Genomic DNA, 24699 nt, shown 5'->3' on the forward strand with positions numbered 1-24699 from the left:
ACGCGACGCCATCTGACGTCATACAGGCAATAAGAGGTCCTCGCCGGCGTGCTGACGTCAGTTATCAACATTTTTACGTGCCTTTGAGGCGAACAGGTAAATATCAACAAAACATATGTGATACGAACACATCAAATAAAATCTTATACCATAATATTTAATTAAATTAACTAGAAAAGCATTCGTAGAAATATGCATATATACAAAAATATATACACATAAAATAATATACAAATATACAATAATAAATATATATATATATATATAAAGAAACACAAGCATGTATACCATCTGCATCAGTATAAACAAATCAACGACTTACAGGTGCTCACCCAAGGAAATCTTGGTAAGACCAGACAGGCAACGGGGAGGCGGGTGGGACCGTGAGGAATCCACAGGTAGCTAGTGTATCCACCAGAAAAGGCATTACCGAAGGGAAGTAACTTGTTCTTCTGATGGATACAACTACCTGTGGATTCCTCACTCATTGAATTGAGTCCCAAAGCAGTACTGCACTCGGTGGAGGGTGCCTGAATAGTCAGACCAAGAAATCCTGCAGCACCGACCGTGCTCATCCCTCCTCACCTCAAAATCCAAGCAATAATGCTTCGCAAAAGTGTGGAGGGATGACCAAGTTGCGGCCTTGCAGATGTCAACCACAGGAACACCTCTAGCTAGGGCCGAAGAGGCCGACTTAGCTCTTGTGGAATGAGCTCTTATTCCATCAGGGGGTTCCTTCTTTGCCAAAGGGTAACACAGCTTAATGCAAAGAATGACCCACCTGGAGAGTGTTCTCTTGTTGACTGCCTTTCCTTTCCTCTTTCCCACGTACCCGATGAAGAGTTGATCTTCCAATCTGAACTCCCTCGTCCCGTCGACAAAGAAGCTCAGTGCTATTCTCGGGTCCAGACGATACAGTCTTTCTTCCTCTTTCGAAGGATGAGGTGGAGGATAAAAAGAGTGTAATAGACTGACCCATATGGAAGGGTGAAACAACCTTCGGCAAGAAAGCAGCCTTGGTCCTCAACACCACCTTATCCCCATAAAAGGACGTGTACGGGGGCTTAACAGAAAGACCCTGTAGCTCACTCACCCTTCTAGCCGAAGTAATGGCAACAAGGAAAACAGTTTTTAGGACCAATAGCCTTAAGGGTCAAGAATGCATCGGCTCAAACGGTGAGCCCATAAGAAATGTTAAAACTAAGTTCAAATCCCACTGAGGCGTAATGAAAGGAGTGGGAGGATATCTATTAGTCAGGCCCTTAATGAACCTCAAAACTATTGGGGATTTAAATAAAGAGGGTTGGTCGGGCAGACACAGAAAGGCTGACAAAGCCGACAAGTAGCCCTTAACTGTCGCAACTGCACAACCCCTCTGTGCCAAGGATAACGCAAAAGACAAAATGTCCGATAAGTGGGCACGTAAAGGATAAATTTGCTTCTCCCCACACTAATTCACAAATTTAGCCCACCTGCTAGCATAGATAGATTTGGTGGAGTGTCGCCTGGTTGATAAAATAACATCCACCACCTTGGGTGGGAGAGAAAAGGAACTCAAGTTGCCCCGTTCAATCTCCAGGCATGAAGGTGCAGGCTCTGGAGGTGGGGGTGTAAAACCTGCCCCTGCGATTGTGAGAGGAGGTCTGCTCTGTGAGGGAGACGGAGCGGGGGGCACAGTGAGAGTTGGAGAAGATCTAAATACCACACCCATCTTGGCCAATCCGGAGCTATTAAGATGACTTGGGCCCGGTCTTGGCGAATTTTCCTCAGAACCCGAGAAATCGAGGGTATGGGGGGGAAACGCGTAAAGCAACTGGCCGTACCAGGACATCTGAAATGTGTCCCCCAACGTTCCTTGCACCGGACACTGGAGGCTGCAGAAACTGACAGTGAGCATTCTCCAGAGTGGCAAAAAGATCTACCAGAGGGAATCCCCACATACGGAAGATGTACAGGGTTATATCTGGGTGAAGACGCCACCCGTGATCGGTCGAGAAGTGCCGACAGACTGTCCGTACGCACGTTCAAGACTCCGGCCAGATGGTTTGCCACCAAGCAAATCCGATGGTCTCTTGCCCAGGACCATAGCCGAAGAGCTTCTCTGCAGAGAAGGTACGACCCTACTCCTCTCTGCTTGTTGATGTACCACATCGTGGTAGTGTTGTCCGTCAGGACCTGGACTGACTGACCGGGAAGGGAAGGGAGGAAGGCCTTGAGAGCCAGACGTATCGCCCGCAATTCCAACAGATTTATGTGAAACATCTGTTCTACTGGAGACCAATGACCTTTGACCTCCAGGTCCCCCAGATGAGCTCCCCACCCTAGAGTGGAAGCATCCGTTATCACTGGCCACTGGAGGAGGCAGCGAGAACAGCCTTCCTTGGGAAAGGTTGCCGTCCGCAGCCCACCATCGAAGATCTGCTGCAGCGTCTCTGGAAATCTTTACCGATCCCTCGAGATCCCCTTTGTGTTGAGACCACTGCTTTCGGAGGCACCACTGAAGAGCCCTCATGTGCCAGCGTGCATGAGTGACCAACAGAATGCAAGAAACAAACAGACCGAGCAGACGAAGGACCTTGAGGACTGGAATGACCGCTCCACTTTGAAACATTGGAACCAACGCCTGAATGTCCTGAATCCGCTGGGGCGGAGGGAAGGCACGATTCAATGTTGTGTCCAGTACCACCCCTATGAACAGGAGACGTAGAGGGCTCCAGGTGAGATTTGGGCACGTTCACCGAAAAGCCCAGATCGAACAACAACTGGGTTGTCGACTGCAGGTGACGCAGCACGAGCTCCGGAGACTTAGCCTTGATCAACCAATCGTCTAGGAAAGGAAATAACGCTATCCCCTTCCTCCTGAGCTCTGCTGCAACCACCGCCATCACCTTCGTGAAGACTCGAGGTGCTGAAGTAAGACCAAACGGAAGGACTGCAAACTGATAGTGTTGCGATCCCAACACAAACCGGAGATACTTCCTGTGCGACTTGAGTATCGGGATATGAAAGTAAGCATCCTGCAAGTCGACAGACACCATCGAATTTCCTTCGTTCAACGCCAAAAGCACCTGTGCTAGGGTCAGCATCTTGAACGTTTCCTGTTTGAGGAACCAATTCAAAATCCTCAGGTCCAGGATTGGTCTCAACCGACCATCCTTCTTGGGGATCAGAAAATATCTTGAATAACAACCCTGACCCCTCTCCTGCTCTGGAACCAACTCCACTGCACCCTTTGAAAGGAGGACTAGAACCTCCTGTTCTAGCAACAAGAGATGTTCTTCCGAACAGAAGGATGGACGGGGTGGGATGGGGGGTGGAAACTCCTGAAAGGGAAGGGCATAGCCTTTCCCCACAATACTGGTGACCCAGGAGTCCAATGTTATTGCCTCCCACATGTGGAGAAAGTACATTAACCTCCCCCCTACAGGAGTAGTATGCAAAGGAATTGGTGGATGACTAAGGCTGCTTTCCGTGCTGCACCCCTCCAGAGGAAGAGGCAGAGTGCTGCTGGGTGGCCCCTCTGGTTCGAACCCCACCCCTCCCCCTGTACGTTCTATAGGGGAGGGCAGTGATGGCTTGCTGTTGAAACCTGCCCCAAAAGGAGGAGCCACGACCAAACCCCCTAAACCTTCTGAACAATCGTGAAGAAACAGAGGAGGCCTGTAAGCCCAAAGATTTTGCTGTGGCTCTACGTTCTTTAAACCCTTCAAGGGCAGAGTCCGCCTTGGACCCAAAAAGTTTATCCCCATCAAAGGGTAGATCAAGCAGGGCCGACTGAACATATGGTGAAAAACCTGAAGAACGAAGCCAGGCCTGTCTTCTTGTAGCGACAGTGGTGCCCATAGCCCTGGCCACAGAATCAGTTGTGTCCAGCCCTGACTGGATTACTTGGGTCGCCGCAGCTTGAGCATCCGACACAAGGCCCAACACCTCCTGAGGTAATCCGGAATGAGATGACTTAACCTCCTCCATAAGGGCGTAGATGTATCTGCCCAAGATACATGTGGCATTCGTGGACTTAAGGGCCATACTACACGAAGAGAAAGTCTTTTTTGAAGACTGGTCCATCTTTTTAGAGTCTCTGTCCGAAGGCACACCTGGAAAGGAACCTGGAGCAGTACGCGAGGAACATGAAGCTTGCACAACCAAGCTTTCTGGAGTCTGGTGCCTCGACAAAAAACCTGGATCCGCAGGAGCCACACAATATCTGCGCGCTACTGTCCTGTTTACAACCGTAGATGTGACTAGCTTTTTACAAATCTCCATAATTGGATCAAGGAGAGCCTCATTAAAAGGCAAAAGAGGTTCTGCAATAGCCGAGGCCGGATGTAGTACTTCCGTCAAAATGTTGGGTTTTGCCTCAGCCACTGGGAGGGGAAGGCACAAAAAATGTCAGCTGCCTTCCTTAAAACAGAGTGGAAAGAAGCAGCCTCCTCTGTATATTCCCCAGGAGATGTCAAATCCCACTCCGGGGAAGTATCCAAGCCACTAGCTGTGTCCAAACCATGAAGATCTGTCAGAGGCTCCTCAATCTCACCCTCCTCCAAGGCCTGCCTGTTATACTCCTGCTCCTCAAGGAGGCGAAGAGCTAGCCTCCTAGAATGAAGCCTGGCCTCGATCCTTGGCGTCGACAAGGCGTCCGGCGACGTCGATGACCTCGTCTGACGCCGATCCTCTGATCCATCCGACGCCGGATCCATCGGCGCCGTGGGCTTTTTCGGCACCGACTGAGGCAGAGGACGAGATGGTGAAGAACCCTCCGGCGCCAGGAAAGCAGTCCTCACTGGAGTCACAGGTCTTGTAGGCGACGCCAAAGGAACCGGCGCCGAGCCAGCACCTCCCATTGGAAGGAAGGGCATGAAAGGTGCCGGTCGTAAAGGAGCCGGAGCACCCATATTAAAAGCCAATGGCCACGAAGGACCAGCCGGACCACCACCTGGAGCCATCTGTTGAAAAATGGCAAACATCGCATTAAGAAATGCGGAACTATCAGCACCTGGTGCCGGGAATGATGGATATTGTGGAGCCTGCGCCCGAGGTGATAACGGCGCCGGCCCAGGCATCTCTGACGTAGGTGAAAACTCAGGATCCTGTTGAGGTACGACATCAAAGACAGACGGAGGAGAAGTGGGAGGCGTCTGCGGATGAGGAGTGATGGTGGGACTAACCTCCCATGTCTTACGGTGCCGAACCGAAGGCGACCACGAGCGTGAACGCTCTCTACTCGAACGGCGTCGAGAATCACGAAGGCGCCGGGAGTCACGGTGACGTAGATGAGATTTCGGAGATGACGATCTGCGCCGATGCCGCTTTTCCTTCTTTTTGGACTTCGCTAAAAACAGCTTAGCCTCCCGTTCCTTCAACGCCTTAGGATTCATGCGTTGACAGGATTCCCATTTCTCCACTTCATGGTCGGAGCTCAGACACCACAAGCAATCCACATGTGGGTCTGTCACCGACATCTTGCCTCCGCACTCTCTACAAGGCTTAAAGACCGACTTTCGCTGTGACATCTTGATAGAAACAGTAACTGTAACTACGCAGCAGAAACAGTTGCTCCCTCGAAGAATAACCGTCGCTCGAAGGCACGGAAAAAAGGGAACTGACGTCAGCACGCCGGCGAGGACCTCTTATTGCCTGTATGACGTCAGACGGCGTCGCGTGGGAGCCGGGCAATTGTGACGTCCTCGTCAACGTGCAGAAGCTAGGAGAAAATTTCCGTCGGATGCTGGCGCATGGGGAAAATTCAATGAGTGAGGAATCCACAGGTAGTTGTATCCATCAGAAATAATTTTTACAAATTATCAAAATTAGATGGCCATCTCTAAAAGACACCGAAGTGTGAAGAGGTTCATTGATGCCAATAGAGTGATACAAAGCTGTGTCTCAAAATGCATGCAAATACTGCACTCGAGGGGTATGCAAAATCATTAGCAAGATACAGACAAGATGACATACAGAATCCCGAAAAGATACAAACCACAGCATTAAAGACGTATGGAGCACATCAACTGCAGGTTCACAAGCATACAAGCAACGTGACCTAAGGGAAACTGAGGGAGAGGGACAGCCAACATTAATAGGAGGCTAGTGACAACTTCAAAAGAGGGATATGTATGACACTACAAGGATCCAGACCATACCTTCATATGATATGAATGATGCCAGGAAAGGAATGTGAATGGAAGGCAAATTATCATCAGTGAATGGGTAGAGAAAATATCATGGGAAGGATACACATTCACAGGCTTAATAAGGACCATACAATTAGAGGTTTATAAATTATGCTATGGCAGAATGTAGTCAATGCCATTGGTGTTCTATAATTTAATCACTGGAAAGATACAGACCTCAATGGGGATTACATACAACACATGAGATAAACGATCATCGCCAAAGGTAAAGTGGCAGTGGAAAACACAGTTGAGAGATGTGAACAACTGCTGCTAAGATGTAGGAAAAAAACTGCTGGAATGAAATGCACAGAACAGCTGGAGCCATTGTGGTGGCACTGGGGTACTGCAAAACCTCACAGAAGATACACACAATAGTGTAGCTACACACATTCAATGGGGACACGTAGGCAATGTTTTAAGTCAATGCCTGCAGAAAGCTTAAACTCTATTCAACATCCTCAGAGTCTTCCACTGTAGGCCAATCCACAAATACTAAGCCTGAAATAAAAATAGTTTAAAATGGAAGGAACAATCACAGTCAAGGAAATTATCAATGACACTGAAAAGGCAGATGCCGCAAATTGGGTCAAATGATTGGCAAGGTTCGACCATATTTTGCTAAAAAAAGAAGCCCTTTGGCATTGTACTACAATGAAATTGCACAAAAATTCAACATGAGGAAAATTTCTGCCCAAAACATTTGTATAACCAATCATAGATAACCTCGTCACACTACTGTTTTCAGACAGCAAACACAGCCTTTCTCTAAAGGTTCAGAGGCAGATGGAAACGTACCATGAGGACCAATATTTGCCATGCATCAAAGCTCAGCTTGAAGACATAGATGAAATAAGTAATGGCATCTGAGAGCGACACTCTAATTGCACTTCCTGAATACCTTATAAAAAGGTACATTTTCACAGACATTCTTAATCTCTGGCATGACAAATCAACATCCTCATTGCTTCTACAGGCCACAAAATCCCAGATATGCCAGAGAAAGCAAGTTTCGAGCTAATCTGAGAATGTCAGAATACCCTACTGATTAAGTAAAAGGTAAGACAAATTAACAACTGTAAAATAATATGCTCCAAATGTACATGAAACCACAGTACCTTTAATGTCCTAGTTGGAGCCCAGCCAGTGCCATCGATCGAATGTTCCCGCAGCAAGCTGGAAAAGACAAGTCAACCTGTGTTAACATTGTGCTTGCATCACTATGCCAATGTCCAAATTCTTATGGTGAATCGGTAGTCCCAGTAGCACTAAGGATTATGAGAGCGGCGGTCCGACCGCCACATAACAACCCTGGCTTCCAGCTTTCTGGTGGTGGCGTAGATCTTAATCCACAATAGCAGTGCTGTTGCCCTGGGGATTACGGGATTACGAGTAGGACTGCCATGAAAAGGCTGGCAGAGGACAGGCGCAGGGGGCCACAGGGGGGCCATGCACTGCCCATGCACTTGGCAGACAGTAAACATTACAAGGGTGATGGTGAACCCTGCAGGGGACTGCCCTGCTGCCAGCTCGATTACGAGCCAGAGACAATGCTGTAGCCTGTTTCCTGCTAGACCAGCAGGCTGAAACTTAGTTGTCCGTTGTAGGAGGCTGGCCTGGCTTATAGTGGGGTACCTTGTGGTACTTACATCCTGTGCCAGGTCCAGTTATCCCTTATTAGTAGAATAGAGGTGATTCTAGCAGCTTAGGCTGATAGAAGGTAGCTATGGCAAAGCAGCATAGGCTGAACTAGGAGACATGCAAAGCTCCTACTATACCACTTATATCATATAGCACAATATCATAAGAAAACACAATACTCAGAGTTACTAAAAATAAAGGTACTTTATTTTTATGACAATATGCCAGAAGTATCTCAGTGAGTACCCTCAGTTAGAAGGTAAGTAATATACACAAGTCATATGTACACAAACCCAAAACAGGTAAGTAATAGTAAGAAAAGTAATGCAAACAGTGTAGAATTACAATAGGTGAACATAGGTCTAGGGGCAACAAATCATATACTCCAAAAGTGGAATGCGAATCACGAATGGACCCCAGACCTATGGGAGCTTGTAGAGGGTCGCTGGGACTGTAAGAAAACAGTTAGGGTGTCCAAAATACCCCACCCCAAGACCCTGAAAAGTAGGAGTAAAATACCCCTACTGCCCCAATAGGACACAATAGTCGTGATAGGGGGATTCTGCAAGAAACACAAGCACCAGCAAAGCACTGAAGACGGATTCCTGGACCTGAGGACCTGCAAGGCAAAGGGACCAAGTCCAAGAGTAGCGATAGTGTCCAGGAGGGGCAGGAGCCCAGGAAACCCCGGATGAAGGTGCAAGAAGTCTGCCTCCAGATGGAAGAACCTTAGAATTCTGCAACAACGAAGAGAGCTAGGAACTTCTCCTTTGGATGGAAGATATCCCACGGTGTGCTGGAGGTTGTAGAAGTGTTTCCACGCAGAAATACCGTAAACAAGCCTTGCTAGCTGCAAGGGTCGCGGTAGAGGTTTTTGGGTGCTGCTGGGGACCAGGAAGGACCAGGATGTCGCCCCTTGGAGGAGGAGACAGAGGGGGCGCTCAGCAACTCAGACAGCCCCCACAGAAGCAGGCAGCACCCGCAGAAGTACCGGAGCAGGCTCTTGGAAGATTTGTGAACCAGAGCTGGTTCAGAGTCACAAAGGAGGGTCCCACGACGTCGGAGTCCAACTCAGAGGGTTGAGCACTGCAGGACTGAGTGCTGGGGACCCAGGCTAGGATGTGCATGAAGGAATCCTTGGAGAAGTGCATAGAAGCCGGAGCAGCTGCAAATCACGCAGTACACAGGTTTGCAGTCCAGTGTGGGGGAGGCAAGGACTTGCCTCCACCAAACTTGGACTGAAGGATCACTGGACTGTGAGGGTCACTTGGATATAGCTCCTGTGTTCCAGGGACCACACTCGTCAGGACGAGAGGGGACCCAGAGGACCGGTGATGCAGTCTTTTGGTGCCTGCATTAGCTGGGGGAAGATTCCATCGACCCACAGGAGATTTCTTCTTGGCTTCCAGTGCCGGGTGAAGGCAGACAGCCCCCAGAGCATGCACCACCAGGAAACAGTCGAGAAAGCCGGCAGGATGAGGTGCTACAATGTTGCTGGTAGTCGGCTTGCTACTTTGTTGCGGTTTTGCAGGCGTCCTGGAGCAGTCAGCGGTCGATCCTTGGCAGAAGTCGAAGAGGGAAGTGCAGAGGAACTCTGGTGAGCTCTTGCATTCGTTATCTGAAGAATACCCCAGAGAAGAGACCCTAAATAGCCAGAAAAGGAGGTTTGGCTACCAAGAAAGGAGGATTGGCTACCAAGAGAAGTAAGAGCCTATCAGAGGGGGTCTCTGACGTCACCTGCTGGCACTGGCCACTCAGAGCAGTCCAGTGTGCCCCCAACACCTCTGAATCCAAGATGGCAGAGGTCTGGGACACACTGGAGGAGCTCTGTGCACCTCCCCTGGGAGGTGCAGGTTAGGGGAGTGGTCACTCCCCTTTCCTTTGTCCAGTTTCGCGCCAGAGCAGGGCTGGGGGATCCCTGAACCGGTGTAGACTGGCTTATGCAGAGATGGGCACCATCTGTGCCCATCAAAGCATTTCCAGAGGCAGGGGGAGGCTACTCCTCCCCAGCCCTTCACACCTATTTCCAAAGGGAGAGGGTTTAACACCCTCTCTCAGAGGAAATCCTTTATTCTGCCTTCCTGGGCTGGGGCTGCCCAGACCCCAGGAGGGCAGAATCCTGTCTGAGGGGTTGGCAGCAGCTGCAGTGGAAACCCTGGAAAGGCAGTTTGGCAGTACCCGGGTTCTGTGCTAGAGACCCGGGGGATCATGGAATTGTCCCCCCAATACCAGAATGGTATTGGGGGGACAATTCCATGATCTTAGACATGTTACATGGCCATGTTCGGAGTTATCATTGTGAAGCTATACATAGGTAGTGACCTATGTATAGTGCACGCTTGTAATGGTGTCCCCGCACTCACAAAGTTCGGGGAATTTGCCCTGAATGATGTGGGGGCACCTTGGCTAGTGCCAGGGTGCCCACACACTAAGTAACCTGACACCCAACTTTCACTAAATGAGGGTTAGACATATAGGTGACTTATAAGTTACTTATGTGCAGTGAAAAATGGCTGTGAAATAACATGGACGTTATTTCACTCAGGCTGCAGTGGCAGGCCTGTGTAAGAATTGTCTGAGCTCCCTGTGGGTGGCAAAAGAAATGCTGCACCCCGTAGGGATCTCCTGGAACCCCAATACCCTGGGTACCTAAGTACCATATACAAGGGAATTATATGGGTGTACCAGTGTGCCAATGAGAAATGGTAAATTTAGTCACTAGCCTGCAGTGACAAATTTAGAAAGCAGAGAGAGCATAAACACTGAGGTTCTGGTTCGCAGAGCCTCAATGATACAGTTAGGCACCACACAGGGAACACATACAGGGCACATACTATGAGCACTGGAGTCCTGCCAGGCAGGATCCCAGTGACGCAAGGGTTAAAACAACATACATACAGTGGAAAATGGGGGTAACATGCCAGGCAATATGGTACTTTCCTACATCCGTCCACTGACCTAGCAGGAAACCCATAATAGCTCCGACGGGGAGGTCGCCCCATAGGCGGCAGCCACCCTGTCGCGAGTCTAGCAGACGGAGTTTTCCATCCGCCAAACTCATAAAGGGAAACCTAAGTATTAATTACTTATGTGCCATCTTCAGCCACTATGCTATAAGATACTACAATTGCAGGGAAGGGAACAGTGTGACAAACAAACTGAGGACAGTACAGAAGTGCAGGACCCACAGCGTTTAGAGGAAGCACAATCCAAATACATTTATCATGGGTGGAGGTGTTTACTCATGAGAAAATTGAATCTACTAGATTGCTAGCTCTTAATCTCTGATCAAGGGACAACTCTGGGTCCGCCAAGCCTACTGCTGGGATCCACGATGATTTAGAAAATTAAATAATATTAACAGACTCCTAAAAGTATTTAAATTAAGAAGCAAAGATAAAAGTTACATTTTAAAAACTTCTGTAAATGAGAAGTAATTTGAAATTGGAGGCTAAAAATGAAGTTAGTATCCTCGGATTGATTCGTGGGACAGAGCAAGTGCATCAAACAGAATATAGTAAGGACAATGGTTTCCCTTACTTGAAGTTAAAAAAGCTCAAAACTCCCCCTCAAAATGAAAATTGTGATTCTTTTCTATATTTGTTTGTGAATTAAATATTTAATAATTTATATATTGTTTTGTGGTTCACAGTACTGAAGTTGTTTTGACCGGGGACTCTAGATTCCAGTAATGACTCAGTGGGGGTCCCAGGATTCCAACATCTATTCAGCAAGGGTTCCCGGATTCCAGTAATGAGTAAGTGGGGGTTCACAGAAGTTAAGGTTAATAACCATTGTACTAGAGGGCAGATGCAGTTATCTCCAGTAGCTTCTTATTAATGGATGTTGTACCATGTACAGTGCAGCTCGAATGAAGCCCGACTTAATCACTTAAATTGAACTATTGCAAGTGTTTTTCAACACTAACTGATCACACTTCAGTGGTAACTTAGACTAATGACATAAATGTAGTGGTAGAAGCCAACAGCTGAATTTCTCTGTGTTAAGCTTATCTTCTATTTTTACAGGTCACAGGATAAAATTAGGCATAAAGGCTGTGAGAATTAAAATTTACTTTTGCTAATTATCCTCTCAACTACCACCTGCAAAATGGGGGCGAAACAACTGATTTTTTTCTATGATTATTTTAAAAGATTTAGTGCTTCAGTTATGGGCTAGAACAGAATGTAGCGTTTTTAACAATTTCCAACCTCCCAGGAAAATATATATATGATTATTGTTTTATATATATGCCAAGCAGTGCAGCAATATATTTTTCATGGCAGTACTAGAAGACCAAGAAGCAATGTTATATATTTGCACATTTTTGCAAAGCACAATCTTGATTTAAGTCTAGACAACTAAGGTGATGATTCTGAAAGAGTGAGCTCATTATTGTATTCATGAAGGATATCTCCACCTCAAGGATGCTTGTTCTTCCTCAGGGAGAATATCGTGCCACCTGCTCAGTTTTCACTTAAGGTTCCATAGATTTGTACTGAGAGAAAAACCTGGACGAACGGTCTTAAATTTTATGCATGTTAGAATGATGCTTCAACTGACCCTTTTCTAGTATGCGTGATGTGTACCCCTAAAAGTTTACACCTCAAAAGACATTACAATAGCACGCCTACGGACGGGTGGATTGGGGACAGTGTTAAAACTCAAATTCATTAGTGCCAGATTCACCTTTGGAGGGTCACAAAGCAAGCAGGAGCGACTGGGCCCAACAGTGGGGGTTGAGGTCTTTTATCCCGGATGTCCCGGGGTCCAAACTATTATGGTCCTCAGCAACTGGGCCAGGTATCCCCTTCAGCACTTCACTCTCAGAGGTAGCATGGGTTGAGCAGTCCCAGGCTTCTGGGTGAAAAGAAGGGGAGGAGGGGTGGATGAAGAGGTAGATACAGGAGGTTGAACATAGGCTCAAAACCCAAAATATGATCAACAGCAGGAATAAATGATTGTCCAGTCAAGTACTTTCTTTTATGACAAAAGGTGTATTTATATTCAAACAAAAAGTGAAATACATCATGCACATCAATACAAACAGACCTCAAGGTCAGGGCTCTAGTGTTCGATAGGCAGGTCCCTTAGCCCCACCGACTTCCCTTCTCACAAACGGTAGTGGTTATGCCCCATTCCCTACAGGCGACATTCAGGTTAGGGCCATTAGTAGTCAGAGTTGCAGGAGTACTACTCCGACTCTGATAAATGTCAAAAGTGGTTAAGTGCACAAAGCAGTATACAGGAGAAATATTTCCCCCGGACCCTCCTTCCCCCCTGTAGGATCAGTCTGATCTACTCTGACAAGGATAGCGCAATTGATGTCTGCACATGGGGCAGTAGCGGCTGCTACTGGTAAGCAGCTATCATGGCTCTATGACAGGGGATACACCGTGCTTTCTCTGGTGAGACAGTAAGTTCCTCTGATGCTTCCCACTGGAGGGCGGTGGGGGAGTTGCTCCAGTTCGGATCCTCAGTTGGGGTATGGGCCGACAGAGGTCACCAAAGTGGCCTCTCCTCACGGCAACTTGAACTAAGAGACAGTCCTTGTCATTTTTGATTGCCCCACCCTGCATAGGAGGGTCACAAACATTATGCTGTGAAAGAAGCGATGACCCAATCGGCACAGAAGTAATCTTCCCAGCAGCCCCACCTGGCATACGGGCTCACAGACTTTCTTCTGCACATGGGCTAACTTCACACCGGCCCCTGCAGCATACGAGGTCCCAGATTTGAACCTGCGCACGAGTGAAAACCTAATCAGTGCACTATCAGTCTCACCCGTTGCTAATGGGGTTCACTCGCCAGGATCCCCCCTATGGACCTTGCACTGTCGAGCGTTCTCCTCTTCCCACAAAGCACACTGGTCTTAGCAAGCAGGCAGACACTGATGCTCCTGGCTAAGTGGTCTTGGATATCCCTAGGTGATGTCCCTTCATCCATCTGGCAGCCTTAGCCTTTGGCTCTGGTCACAGGCAGAATTCTTGCAGAGCTTCTCCATCTACAGCCCGACTGGCTGCTTGACAATTGACAATTTTGAGGGCCTCAAGCTTCCCTTCTTATAAGTCATTTCCAGACACAATATGTGATTTAGGGTCTGTGTCTTTGAAGTTTGTGTAGGAGATCTGTTTCTTTTGAAGTGCCCACTCCTCCGCCATGCTCTTCCTCCAGAGAGCAGTCAGTCACAACAGCAGCAACTCCAAATCCGAAAGCCTCCAACACAGGCCATAAGAGTGACTAGAGGTTAACACAGGAAGGTCAGTCACATTGATATGTGCATCAAAAGATTACCCCAGCCCTACTTTTTATGATTCTCTTATCAGCCTCATCCGAGATGTGCCCAGGTCCCTTTCCAGTGACCTCTCCCTGAATAAGTGTATTGAAGAACCATTTCATTCCATTTATCGTACCATTCACAGGCACACATACACCCAGCACATCCATACAACACAAGTGTGCTGCACATTGCTACATGCTAACTTGATGTCGGACAAGGGTGAGTTAAGCACACAGCACCAGAACTTTGCATGTGTGAGCCTTTTGGCTTCACTCCAGTTACATGGGTAAAAGGCGTGTTCACTTCTACAGATCCCTACGCAGTATTCTGCTGTAGAAGCTCTTTCTAAATATACAATTTTGGGTGACAAATTATTTTTGAATACTAATGATTTCTAATGAATATAGACTTAATTGCTAAAATAATGAAGTTAAACTTGAAACAATTTTGCATGTTTAAAAGCAGAGACATCATTTTATTACAATGGATGCTGATCATGTTTTGCTCAGCATGCTCCCAATCAATGTTCTCCTACGAGTCTTCTTTCCCCACGGTCTTGGCAGAGCACAGAGCACTGGCACAACTGCTTATTTTCCTTACAGTGCATGTATTGTAAATGAAACTTTTTCTTTGTGTTACCAAAGCCAATGGAAGATCTTCTCTACCTTAGAAATCGGTTAGTGTTATGAATGTTTGTGTGATGATAATCATTCTGATTTGTCTAAAGTGTTATCACTAGTCATGCTATGTTGAATTTGCAGCCTTTGCTTATTACTTATGCATAGAATATGTAAGAAACACCTGGTCTTGGGGGTGGAGCTAGAGACTTTTCTTTTTCCTCCTAGGACTCTGTGCGATCATTTTTTGATGATTTCTGTTTCTTTAAGGTCCCAACCCTTTTCGCCTACGCTTAACTGCCTACTGGGAATTAGAATAATATTGATTTCTGAATATGTACTCTGAATTGAAGACTTTATGGCTTATATTTTGTAATTTTCTGTGATGTCTATTTTGAGAGTTTTGTAATAAAACAAACTTTTCATCGATCTAGAACTCAGTTATAGACTGTTCCCAGACACTATTTAATTTATTCTGCTAATATGTTTGGCCTCATGTCAAAGAGGGTGGGTACTCATATCTAGATCAAAAGTGCAGGAACTGAGCCGCCGGAGGTAAATTTTGGAGTGATTAGATATTGGGTACAGTGAATTACTGGGGTTCAGATGCCACACTGCCATCCCCACGCTTGTGCTACTTAACTCATGTTGAAGACAGTAGCCTTTCACCACTATGAGGGTATCCTTTAGGGTGTCTCGCCCAGTCCAGCAAGACCACAATCCATAAGACAGGCCTATGTCATTGCACATACGCATGACCTGTGTTCGCCCATGAGAACAAAAGTCACCACCAGGGATCCAGACATTGTTATAGCTACAGCCCTCTGAGCAGAGATAGGTGTTACATGGAAGGGGCCTTTTGGTCCCAAAAATGATGAAATGTGTCACAATATAAGATGATAATTGGCATATGAAAAATACTTTCAAAATAAGGACAGACTCAGTGAGTTCTAAGGTGGAATGAAGAAATTGATAAGGATTTATTGCAAAAATTTAATAGGTACCATACAGAGTTTGTAAAGTGCATAACATTATAGACTCTCAGTAACAGAACAATGCAAAATAGGCAACATCAAAAATAGACAAAATCGCAAATGAGCAGCAAAATCCTAAAGAAATCAGACAGCATCCCTAGTAGCATCAAAAAATCATCGCACCCACCCGGAAACGAGTGTTTATGTAGGAAATCTCCTGATAGAATAGATGTAAAGTCCTGATTCATCATGAGGTGAGCAAAAGAAATACCTTGTCAACAAATTCAAACACCGCATTAAAGATTGTCATATATTGAGATGTGGAGAAGTGTGGCACCGTTAAAGAGGCAGACCCTGATGCAGAGATCTGGCTCGGGACCAGGGTTCAATTCCCGCCTCGGCGGGTCTTGGGCTCAATTCCCTGGGACCAGATAATTCTCGCCTCGGTGCCTAATCTAATTAATGGGTCCCACTCTAACTCTGGGCAATAGCTTGCTTAATCTCGACAACGGCCCTGACAGCGCTTGGATGCCTGGCTTCACCCTGGGGTTGCCCAGGAGTGGGCGCCTCACAGGGAAAAGTCAGGAGGGGTTCCACAGCGGTATGAGTAGAGCGCCTTGAGACCCTAACAGGTGAGTAGTGCGCTATACAAGTGCAAAGTTTATACAGCTTTACATCTAAGCACTATCCCACTACATGAATATGAATTCAGTCCCCTGAATTTAATCTGGAGTTCTCAAAACCAAATAGTTACAAAACAGGGAACTATTGTGAATGAAAACAATACTGCGTTCAGGCCCTGAAACCTTGAGAAATGGACAACTAGTAAATCATTGCTAGTCTCTCTTTTTCGAGAACAGTATAATGTGTAAGTAAAAAAAAAAAAAAACATGACCTGCCTGCCTACATGCAGCAGAAATAATAAACCGTCAATGTGGCGTGCTGAGACATCTATTCTGAACAAGTTGGCACTGAGTCTTAGTTAACATAAGCTAGGAAAATGCATTTTAACAGGTCATATCAAAACCGAATAAAAGGCAATAGCATCACATAAGTATACTCATCTAAATTCAAGTAAGGTTACTGTCCTGCACATTGTTAATAATGCACACATATTAAACACACAAACCTCCACACTAGGAACACATTTGATCAGTGAACGCTACAAGTACCGCTGGTTCATTGAAAAAAAAAGTTACCAAGCACCTTTGGCATAAATGTAAGATTGGTGTGCAACAGTAAATTGTCTTTATGAATGCATAACAAACGTGGACTGATGGTAAATGCCTGAATTTCACAGACCTAACGAGTGTACTGTATGTTGATCGCTAATAACAGGGCCGTCTTACATGATAGCTGCCTTTCATGCTACACGCTTGAAGTCTGTTTTGTGTTAAAGCTCTAATGGATCTTTTATCAGCTGGCCAAGGTCAATACTGAACGTTAGTGGAGAAGGAGTGGTCTGCACAGCTGGAAACACACTGAACAGACCACTATGGAACTCCCGGATTCTCGTTGAAAAAAACAGGAGAATTGAGATGATCGAACTTGAAATAGACACCAGGTGATCTTTAATGGAGCCCTATTTGAGGCTTCACTGAGGCACTACCAACAGGTAAGGCAATACCTGATGTAGCTGCATAGGGATCGGATGCAGACCACTATGCCTATGCCTCATACAGAAGTGTTTCCATCTGGCCTGATGTCTTAAGGGTAGAAGAGGTTATTGCCTGGTCGAAGATGCGTCAAATGTCCTGTGGAATGTCTAAAGATACAACCGCTAGGTGTTCAGGAGCAATGCCGATAAGGTTCCTGCATACTGGAATCGGTATTAGGATTAAACTATTTTCCCTTGACAGAAGACTAACTAGGAATGAGTGGAGCTTCTTAAAGATGAACAAGTTACTTACCTTCGGTAATGAATTATCAGGTAGAGACTATCTAGCTGTAGATTCCTTACCTTAAAATTCCCTGGCGTCGGCTTCGAATCCAGAATTTTTCTGCTGAGCAGTACTCTGCGCGCGCCATCGGGTGGCGTCGCTTGGATCCACGTGCGTCATCAGAGCTGTCTATGACATCACGGTTGTATATAGAGTGGTCGCTTTGGCGCGCGGACGCCAGTTCTTTTCCCACAACTTTCCACGCCAGAAGCACAGAGTCATGGAAGAACTAACAGTTATGGATTTTATCTTTTTCACTTGACTGTTTGAAGTAAAACTTCTTACATGCCTTTAAGAAAGGCAAAAATGCCAAAAAACATACATACATAATTATATATATGTATAAAAATATCCGCTGAGCGGGGAGGCTCGGGTGGGTGTAAGGAATCTGCAGCTAGAGTCTCTACCAGATAATTTGTTACCGAAGGTAAGTAACTTGTTCATCTAATAGAGACTTCTAGGTGCAGATTCCTTACCTTAGAATAAATACCCAAGCTATAACCCATGATGGTGGGTCTGAAGGATATATTTTTATACTAGAAAGTCCTGCAGGACTGAGCGGGCAAAATGCCCCTCTCATCTCACCTGGTTATCCAGGCAGTAGTGTCCTGCAAACGTGTACAGGGAAGCCCGCGTTGCCGCCTGACAGATCTCCAACACGGGTACACAACGAGCTAACACAGTGGTAGAAGCTTTCCCTCTGGTACAGTGAGCTCTCAAGCCCTCTGGAGGCTGCTTCTTGGCCAAAGCGTAGCAGATCTTTATACAGAGAACGACCCAGCGCTAAATGGACCGTTTCCGTACTGCCGACCCTTCTTTGCACCAACGCAGCCCACAAAAAGTTGGTTGTCCACCCAGAACTTTTTTGTGCGGTCAAGGTAGAACAATGACGCTCTTTTTGGGTCCAGCCGATGGAGACGCTCCTCTTCCTTAGAGGGATGCGGTGGTGCAAAGAAAGTGGGCAGGGTGATGTTTTGACCCCGACCAAAAGGGGTCACCACCTTGGGGAGGAAAGAGGTACGAGTTCCTAACACTACCTTGTCAGGATTTATCGTGAGATACAGTGGTTTTGAAGATAAAGCTTGCAGCTCACTCACTCTCCAGGCAGATGTAACTGCCACCAAAAAAGCTGTTTTAATAGTGAGCAGCTGGAGAGGACAGTTATGCAAGGGCTCGAAAGAAGCACACATTAGGAGGGTAAGAACAAGATTAAGATCCCACTGGGGCATGACGAAAAGTACAGGTGGGAACAAATGCACAAGCCTTTTAAAAAATCTTTGTACTATAGGAGACTTAAACAAAGATGGTTGATCGGGCAAGCATAAGAAAGCCGATAAGGCAGCCCTTAGGAGTCCCTAAGGAGGAACCCTGTTGGGCGAGAGATAGAATAAACAAAAGGATATTAGAAAGAGAAGAAGAGAGAGGATCAAGAGACCTCTCTGTACAATATGAAACAAAACGTTTCCATCAGCAGGCGTAAATCGACTCAGTAGAGGCACGCCTGACCGCCAGAATGACATCACAGACTTCGGAAGGAAAGTCACAAACCATCAACTGTCGCCGCGCGACCTCCATGCATGAAGCCGTAAAGTTGAAAGGTTTGGGTGGAGAACCTTCCCCCTGCTGCTGCGACAGAAGATCCTCCTGAAGAGGCAGCCTGATTGGAGGACTGATGCTCATTTTGAGAAGCTCTGGATACCAGACTCTCCGTGCTCAATCCGGAGTCACTGGGATTACTTGGACCCTGTCTTTCTTGATTTTCTTGAGAACTCTGGGCAGAGGTGGTATGGGCAGAAAGGCATACAGGAGTCCTGAACTCCACTCGCGATGAAAAGCGTCACCTAGCGATAGCCTCCTTGGAAACTCCAACGCGCAAAACTGCTGACATTGCGTATTCTCTACGGAGGCGAACAGATCTAACCAAGGCTCTCACCACTGCTGAAAGAGTCCTTGCGCCACCTCCGGATGGAGATACCCTTCGTGATCCACTAAGCATTGTCGGCTGAGCTCGTCCGCCCTGGCGTTCACAGAACCTGCCAGGTGCGGAACCAGCAGGGTTATACCCTGGTGTTCCAGCCATATCCAGAGACGCAGAGCCTCTTGACAAAGGGCCCACCCTGCTTGTTGCAGTACCACAATGCGGTAGTGTTGTCCGTGAACACCTGCACTACCTTCCCTTTCACAGTAGGAAGAAATGGTTTTAATGCTAGTCGGATCGCCCGAAGCTCCAGTAAGTTCATATGGAGCCCAGTGACCTCTGATCTCCTCCTCTCCCAGATGGCCGCCCCATCCCAGAAGTGACACATCTGTCACTACTGTGAGATCTGGTTGGGGAAGGGAGAGGAGTCTGCCTTTGACCCAATCCCAGTCCACTAACCACCACTGCAGATCCTTTGCAGTCCCCTCCGAGATCTGAACCACGTCGGTAAGATTTCCCTGATGCTGTGCCCATTGGAACTTCAGTTCCCACTGCAAAGCCCTCATATGCCATCTGACATGCTTGACCAACAGGATGCAGGAAGCCATGAGTCCCAGCAGCTTCAGAGTCTGTCTCACCTAAATCCAGGATAGAGGCCGAAACATCGGTATCATAACCTGAATATCCTGAACTGGCTGCTCGGGAGGATAGGCCCGATACTGCACTGTGTCCAGAACAGCTCCGATAAAAGTGAGCTTCTGAGAGGGAGTCAGGTGTGATTTCGGCACATTGATAGTGAACCCCAGCGAGTGCACAGGAGGTCCGCCATTGTCTGGAGATGGGTGACGAGAGCCTGGGGCATGGAAGCCTTCAACAGCCAATTGTCGAGGTAGGGGAAGAATGAAATCCCTGACCTGCGCAGATGACCTGCTACCACCGCCATCACCTTTGTGAACACCCGACAAGCACTGGTGAGACCGAAAGGGAGCACGGTAAACAGAAAATGCTCGTGGCCCACCTTGAAGCGCAGGTAACACCTGTGGGCTAGCAGGATGGGGATATGAAAATACGCGTCCTGCAAGTCCAATGCTACCATCCAGTCTCCTTGATCTAGGGCAGACAAGACCTGAGCAAGAGTGAGCATCTTGAATTTCTCCTTGAGGAAGAGATTGGCGTCCCTTAAATCCAGGATAGGGTGAAGGCCCTTGTTCTTTTTGGGAATCAGAAAGTAACGAGAATAACAACCACTGCCTACTTCTGACATCGGGACCCTTTCTATGGCTCCCTTGGCCAAGAGAGTCATAACATCCTTGCAGAGCAAAACCAGATGGTCCTCCATCAGCCGTTCCTTTGTCGGAGGGATAGCGGGAGGGAAAGACTGGAAGGGGAGGGAGTAGCCCTTCCGTATGATCTGCAGAACCCATTTGTCCATTGTGATGGAAAGCCAGTGAGGGAGAGGAAATTAAATCCTCCCTCCAACTGGATGGACGTGGTCCTGCAGAACCATACTAGGAGGGCTTGGGCGCAGTGGAGGGGGGCTGTGTGGTGGCCAACCTCTGGCCAGACTCTATGGGTCTGATGATACCACGACCATGTCCTCTTCTGGGATGTTATGAAGCCTGAGGACAGTGGCTAAACTGTGGCTGGCTTGGTACCACGCCCCTTCCAAAGCCTTGAGAGGGGCGAAAGACAGACTGCTGTCGTACCGGTGCTGAAAGACCCAAAGATCTGGCCGTAGCTCGAGAAATGATGAACCTCTCAAGCGCAGAGTCTGCCTTCTCACCAAAAAGGCGAGAACCATCAAAAGGCATGTCCATCAAACTTTATTGGACATCCCCCGAAAAGCCAGTTGAACGTAGCCAGGTGTGGCGACGTAGGGCCACTGACAATTAAATCGCTCTGCCCAGCGAGTCGGTCGTGTCCAATCCACACCTGTTCGTAAACTTGGCTGCATCTCTCCCATCCTTGACAGCCTATGTGAGAGTGTCCTGTATGCCCTCCGGGACTTGGGGCAGCACCTGTGCCACTGTATCCCATAAAGTATGGGAAAAACTGCCCAAAAGGCAAGAGGTGTTTACGGACCTCAATGCGAGGCTGGTGGAAGAAAACATTTTCTTTCCAAGCTGGTCCAGCCTCTTGGATTCCCTATTGGGGAGAGTGGAAGGGAAGGCACCACGGGAGGTAGAGGCTTGGACTACCAAGCTCTCAAGGGTGGGGTGTTGTGTCAGAAAACTAGGGTGGCTAGGAGCGGGTCTATGGCGGCGACCGACTGTCTTATTCACAGGAGCCCCTGTACTGGGTTTGGACGATGTACCCACGACGACGTCTGTTAGGGCCTCATTAAAGGGCAACATCGGCTCTTTTGTTGTCACCCCCGGTTGAAACACCTCTGTCACGAGATTCGTCCTGACTGGCACCGTAGGCAAGTCTAGGTCCAATACCTCAGCTGCCCTACGCACCACCAAAGCATAAGAAGCTCCCGCCTCTGTAGCCAGTAGCTCTGTAGGAGGAGAGAGCATGCCAGTATCTGGAAATGTGTCCAGTCCACTGGCCTCCCCTAGATCCTCATACCAGTCCTGCACCAGGTCATATTCTAAAGGGTCCTCAGACCCCTCTATTCCTCTCCTGTGCCTGGCTGGTCTAAATAATGCTCAGACAATTATATGGGCCGAATCGGCATTATCGAAGTCTGAGTCAGCGTCGTACGACATTGCTCTGGCTCCAGATCATCCGGAATTAGGATGAGGCTACCTCTGGTGGGTGCCGGTGGAGGAAGCGTCGACGTCGGACCAGATGCTGGAGGAGGTCGACTGGGAGGGACCGGTGCCGGTCCGGATCCAGTATCGGATCCTGGGGTCCCCAACAGCGCCGAAGCCGCCGACGAGACCCATCCGAGGGGGCAGCCCGCTCTAAAACGAGACGCATGGCCTTGTAAAATTTCTTTATCTGAGCGGGAGTTGCTCCGGTCCACAGAAAAGGGGGAAGACGCGGAGTAGCCTTGGCGACGGTTCTGCTGAACCGCGCCCTGGACATAGACGTTCCCTAGACGTCTTGTTGGCTGACGGACGTGGCGAAGTCAAAATCCGCTTGGACTTCTTCTTCTTCTTGTGCCTCTTACCTGAATGATCAGATGACCTTGAATGCGAGGAAGAGGACTTGGGGCTCCGGGAGTCATGACGACCGAAGACGGCTGTCGGGCCGCAAGAAGCTTAGGGGATCTCTCCCTAAAGGCCTTCGGAGCCATGGCCCAACAGTCAGAGCACGAGGTTGAATAGTGATCCTTCTTGAGGCACCAAAGGCAAACACGATGCGGGTCCGGCACCGACATGATGCGATGACACGCACCACATGGCTTGAACCCAATCTTTCTCGAAGACATGACTTCAAACAGTCAAAAAGCCCTTGACTAACATCGAAGAAAGGGTAATCTCATCTCGGATCTTACTTAACCGGCGCGGAAGGAAAAGAACTGACGTACGCGCGCCGAGGCGGCATCTATATAGACAGCCGTGATGTCATAGACGGCTCCAAAGACGCAGGCAGAGCTGGACGACGCATGCGGATCTGAACTACGCCACCCGACTGCGCGCGCAAGGTACTGCTCAGCAGAAAAAATTCCTCATTCGAAGCGGACGCCAGGGAATTCTAAGGTAAGGAATCTCCAGCTAGAAGTCTCTATCAGATCAGTGTACCAACACTGGTAAGCCTAGGTGTTATTAATCCCAGAACAAGGAAGAGGTGGAAAAGGATATAAGAAGGTCTTGTACAGGATACTGAAAATGCATCCCCTCCTGGCCTCAGTTCCTACTGCCTGCTGGCAAAGTATCACCACTTTCCATCCAGTGGTATCACAACAAGCCCGGTACCACAAAGTCTCACAGGCAAAAGGTCAAAGTTGTCAGATTTTGATTCAACTCCCACTAAAGGAGTACACTTTCAGTCCTGCTGAGGGCATGTGCTGATAACTATTGGGAGATATTTTTCCCTTTGCTCAATCCCCATGTTTGATCACCCAGTCATAAAGGAGTTGCTTGCCTTCTGAAAGCAAATGAGACTTTCTGCAGCCTTGTTTGCGGATATAGAACATTGTTACCAGGTTGCCTGGCCTCACTACAACTGACAGATGTTCCAAACTTGTAAGGAAAGACTGCAACCTCTTTTGTATTCTGAGATCTAGAACATTTAAGTGAAAGTCCTTCTCCTGAATTGTCCAATTAATTTGTGTATGCCATTCCTTAAAGGGGACCCTATTCCCCTCCATCAACGCATTCAAGGACCTGACAAAGTGACCTATCTTAGGCTGAAAATGGCCCATTATTCAGAGTGAAATTTGTGTGCTCATGTTTGCACAGTTTTGATTTTGCTAGACACCTGTATTTGCTTTTCAAAGGATCCAGCCATCAGGAGCCATTGGACATCTCTGTTTCTCCCACAGAGTGCATCCATGGTTGACAGAAAAATTAATGGAATGCAAGACACCATGCACAGCAATGACTTGAGTAGACAAACTGATGTTGATTTCAGATTTTCAATTCGTCAAGTAAGGGACTAAAGATGAAACATTTCCTCTTCTGGTGGATCAGGACAGACCATATGAATTGGGTAGATGTCTTGAGCCATGGCTGAGACTCAACCTTGTTGATCAAAAGAACCAACTTGCTCAACTGTCCTTTGTAGACATGTCTGCTGTGTGAAAGCTATTTCCCTTTACCATCCAGTCATCCAAATATCAAAGGACTCAATACCTTTGGTGGCATAAGAAAACTGCCAATGGAGCACTTACTACGTGAATAGCCTCAGTTAAGAGTGATACTTGGGCTGTACTGTAGGAAAGAAAAATTAATCACTTTTGCTCTTTCTTATTACTTCCTTATTATGAAGATGTTAATGTTTAAGTTTAAGGGTACTTATAAATTTACTGACAAATTACTTTTGAGTTCCAATTTTGTTTTTTGTATTAACTGAGTGAGCACACTAATCCCAACTGCATATTAAGTTTCATGTATTATTGAGGTTTAGAATCCAATTAATTTACGGTCGTAAATTTGCTCAGGTATCTGCATCTTGTAGTAAGTATAACCTTGTTTTAAAAGTAGCATAGGTAAGTGCCAATTTGAGAAAATAGACGAATGCAGCACTTATGTGTATTATTTTAT

The 24699-nt window shown here is 47.3% G+C and overlaps 1 protein-coding gene across 2 annotated transcripts in view; it reads right to left on the reverse strand.

Moving 5' to 3' along the window:
* UBE2F (ubiquitin conjugating enzyme E2 F (putative)) overlaps nt 1-24699 on the reverse strand; it is a 1010525-nt gene that overhangs the window by 441152 nt on the left and 544674 nt on the right. For both annotated transcript variants that reach the window (XM_069225615.1, XM_069225614.1), the window contains one exon: nt 7292-7349. In XM_069225615.1, the coding sequence (XP_069081716.1) occupies nt 7292-7349 (58 nt within the window). The remainder of the gene's footprint in view (nt 1-7291; nt 7350-24699) is intronic.

This window comes from Pleurodeles waltl, chromosome 3_1 (assembly GCF_031143425.1).
Source record: "Pleurodeles waltl isolate 20211129_DDA chromosome 3_1, aPleWal1.hap1.20221129, whole genome shotgun sequence".
Classification (NCBI taxonomy): Eukaryota; Metazoa; Chordata; class Amphibia; order Caudata; family Salamandridae; genus Pleurodeles; species Pleurodeles waltl.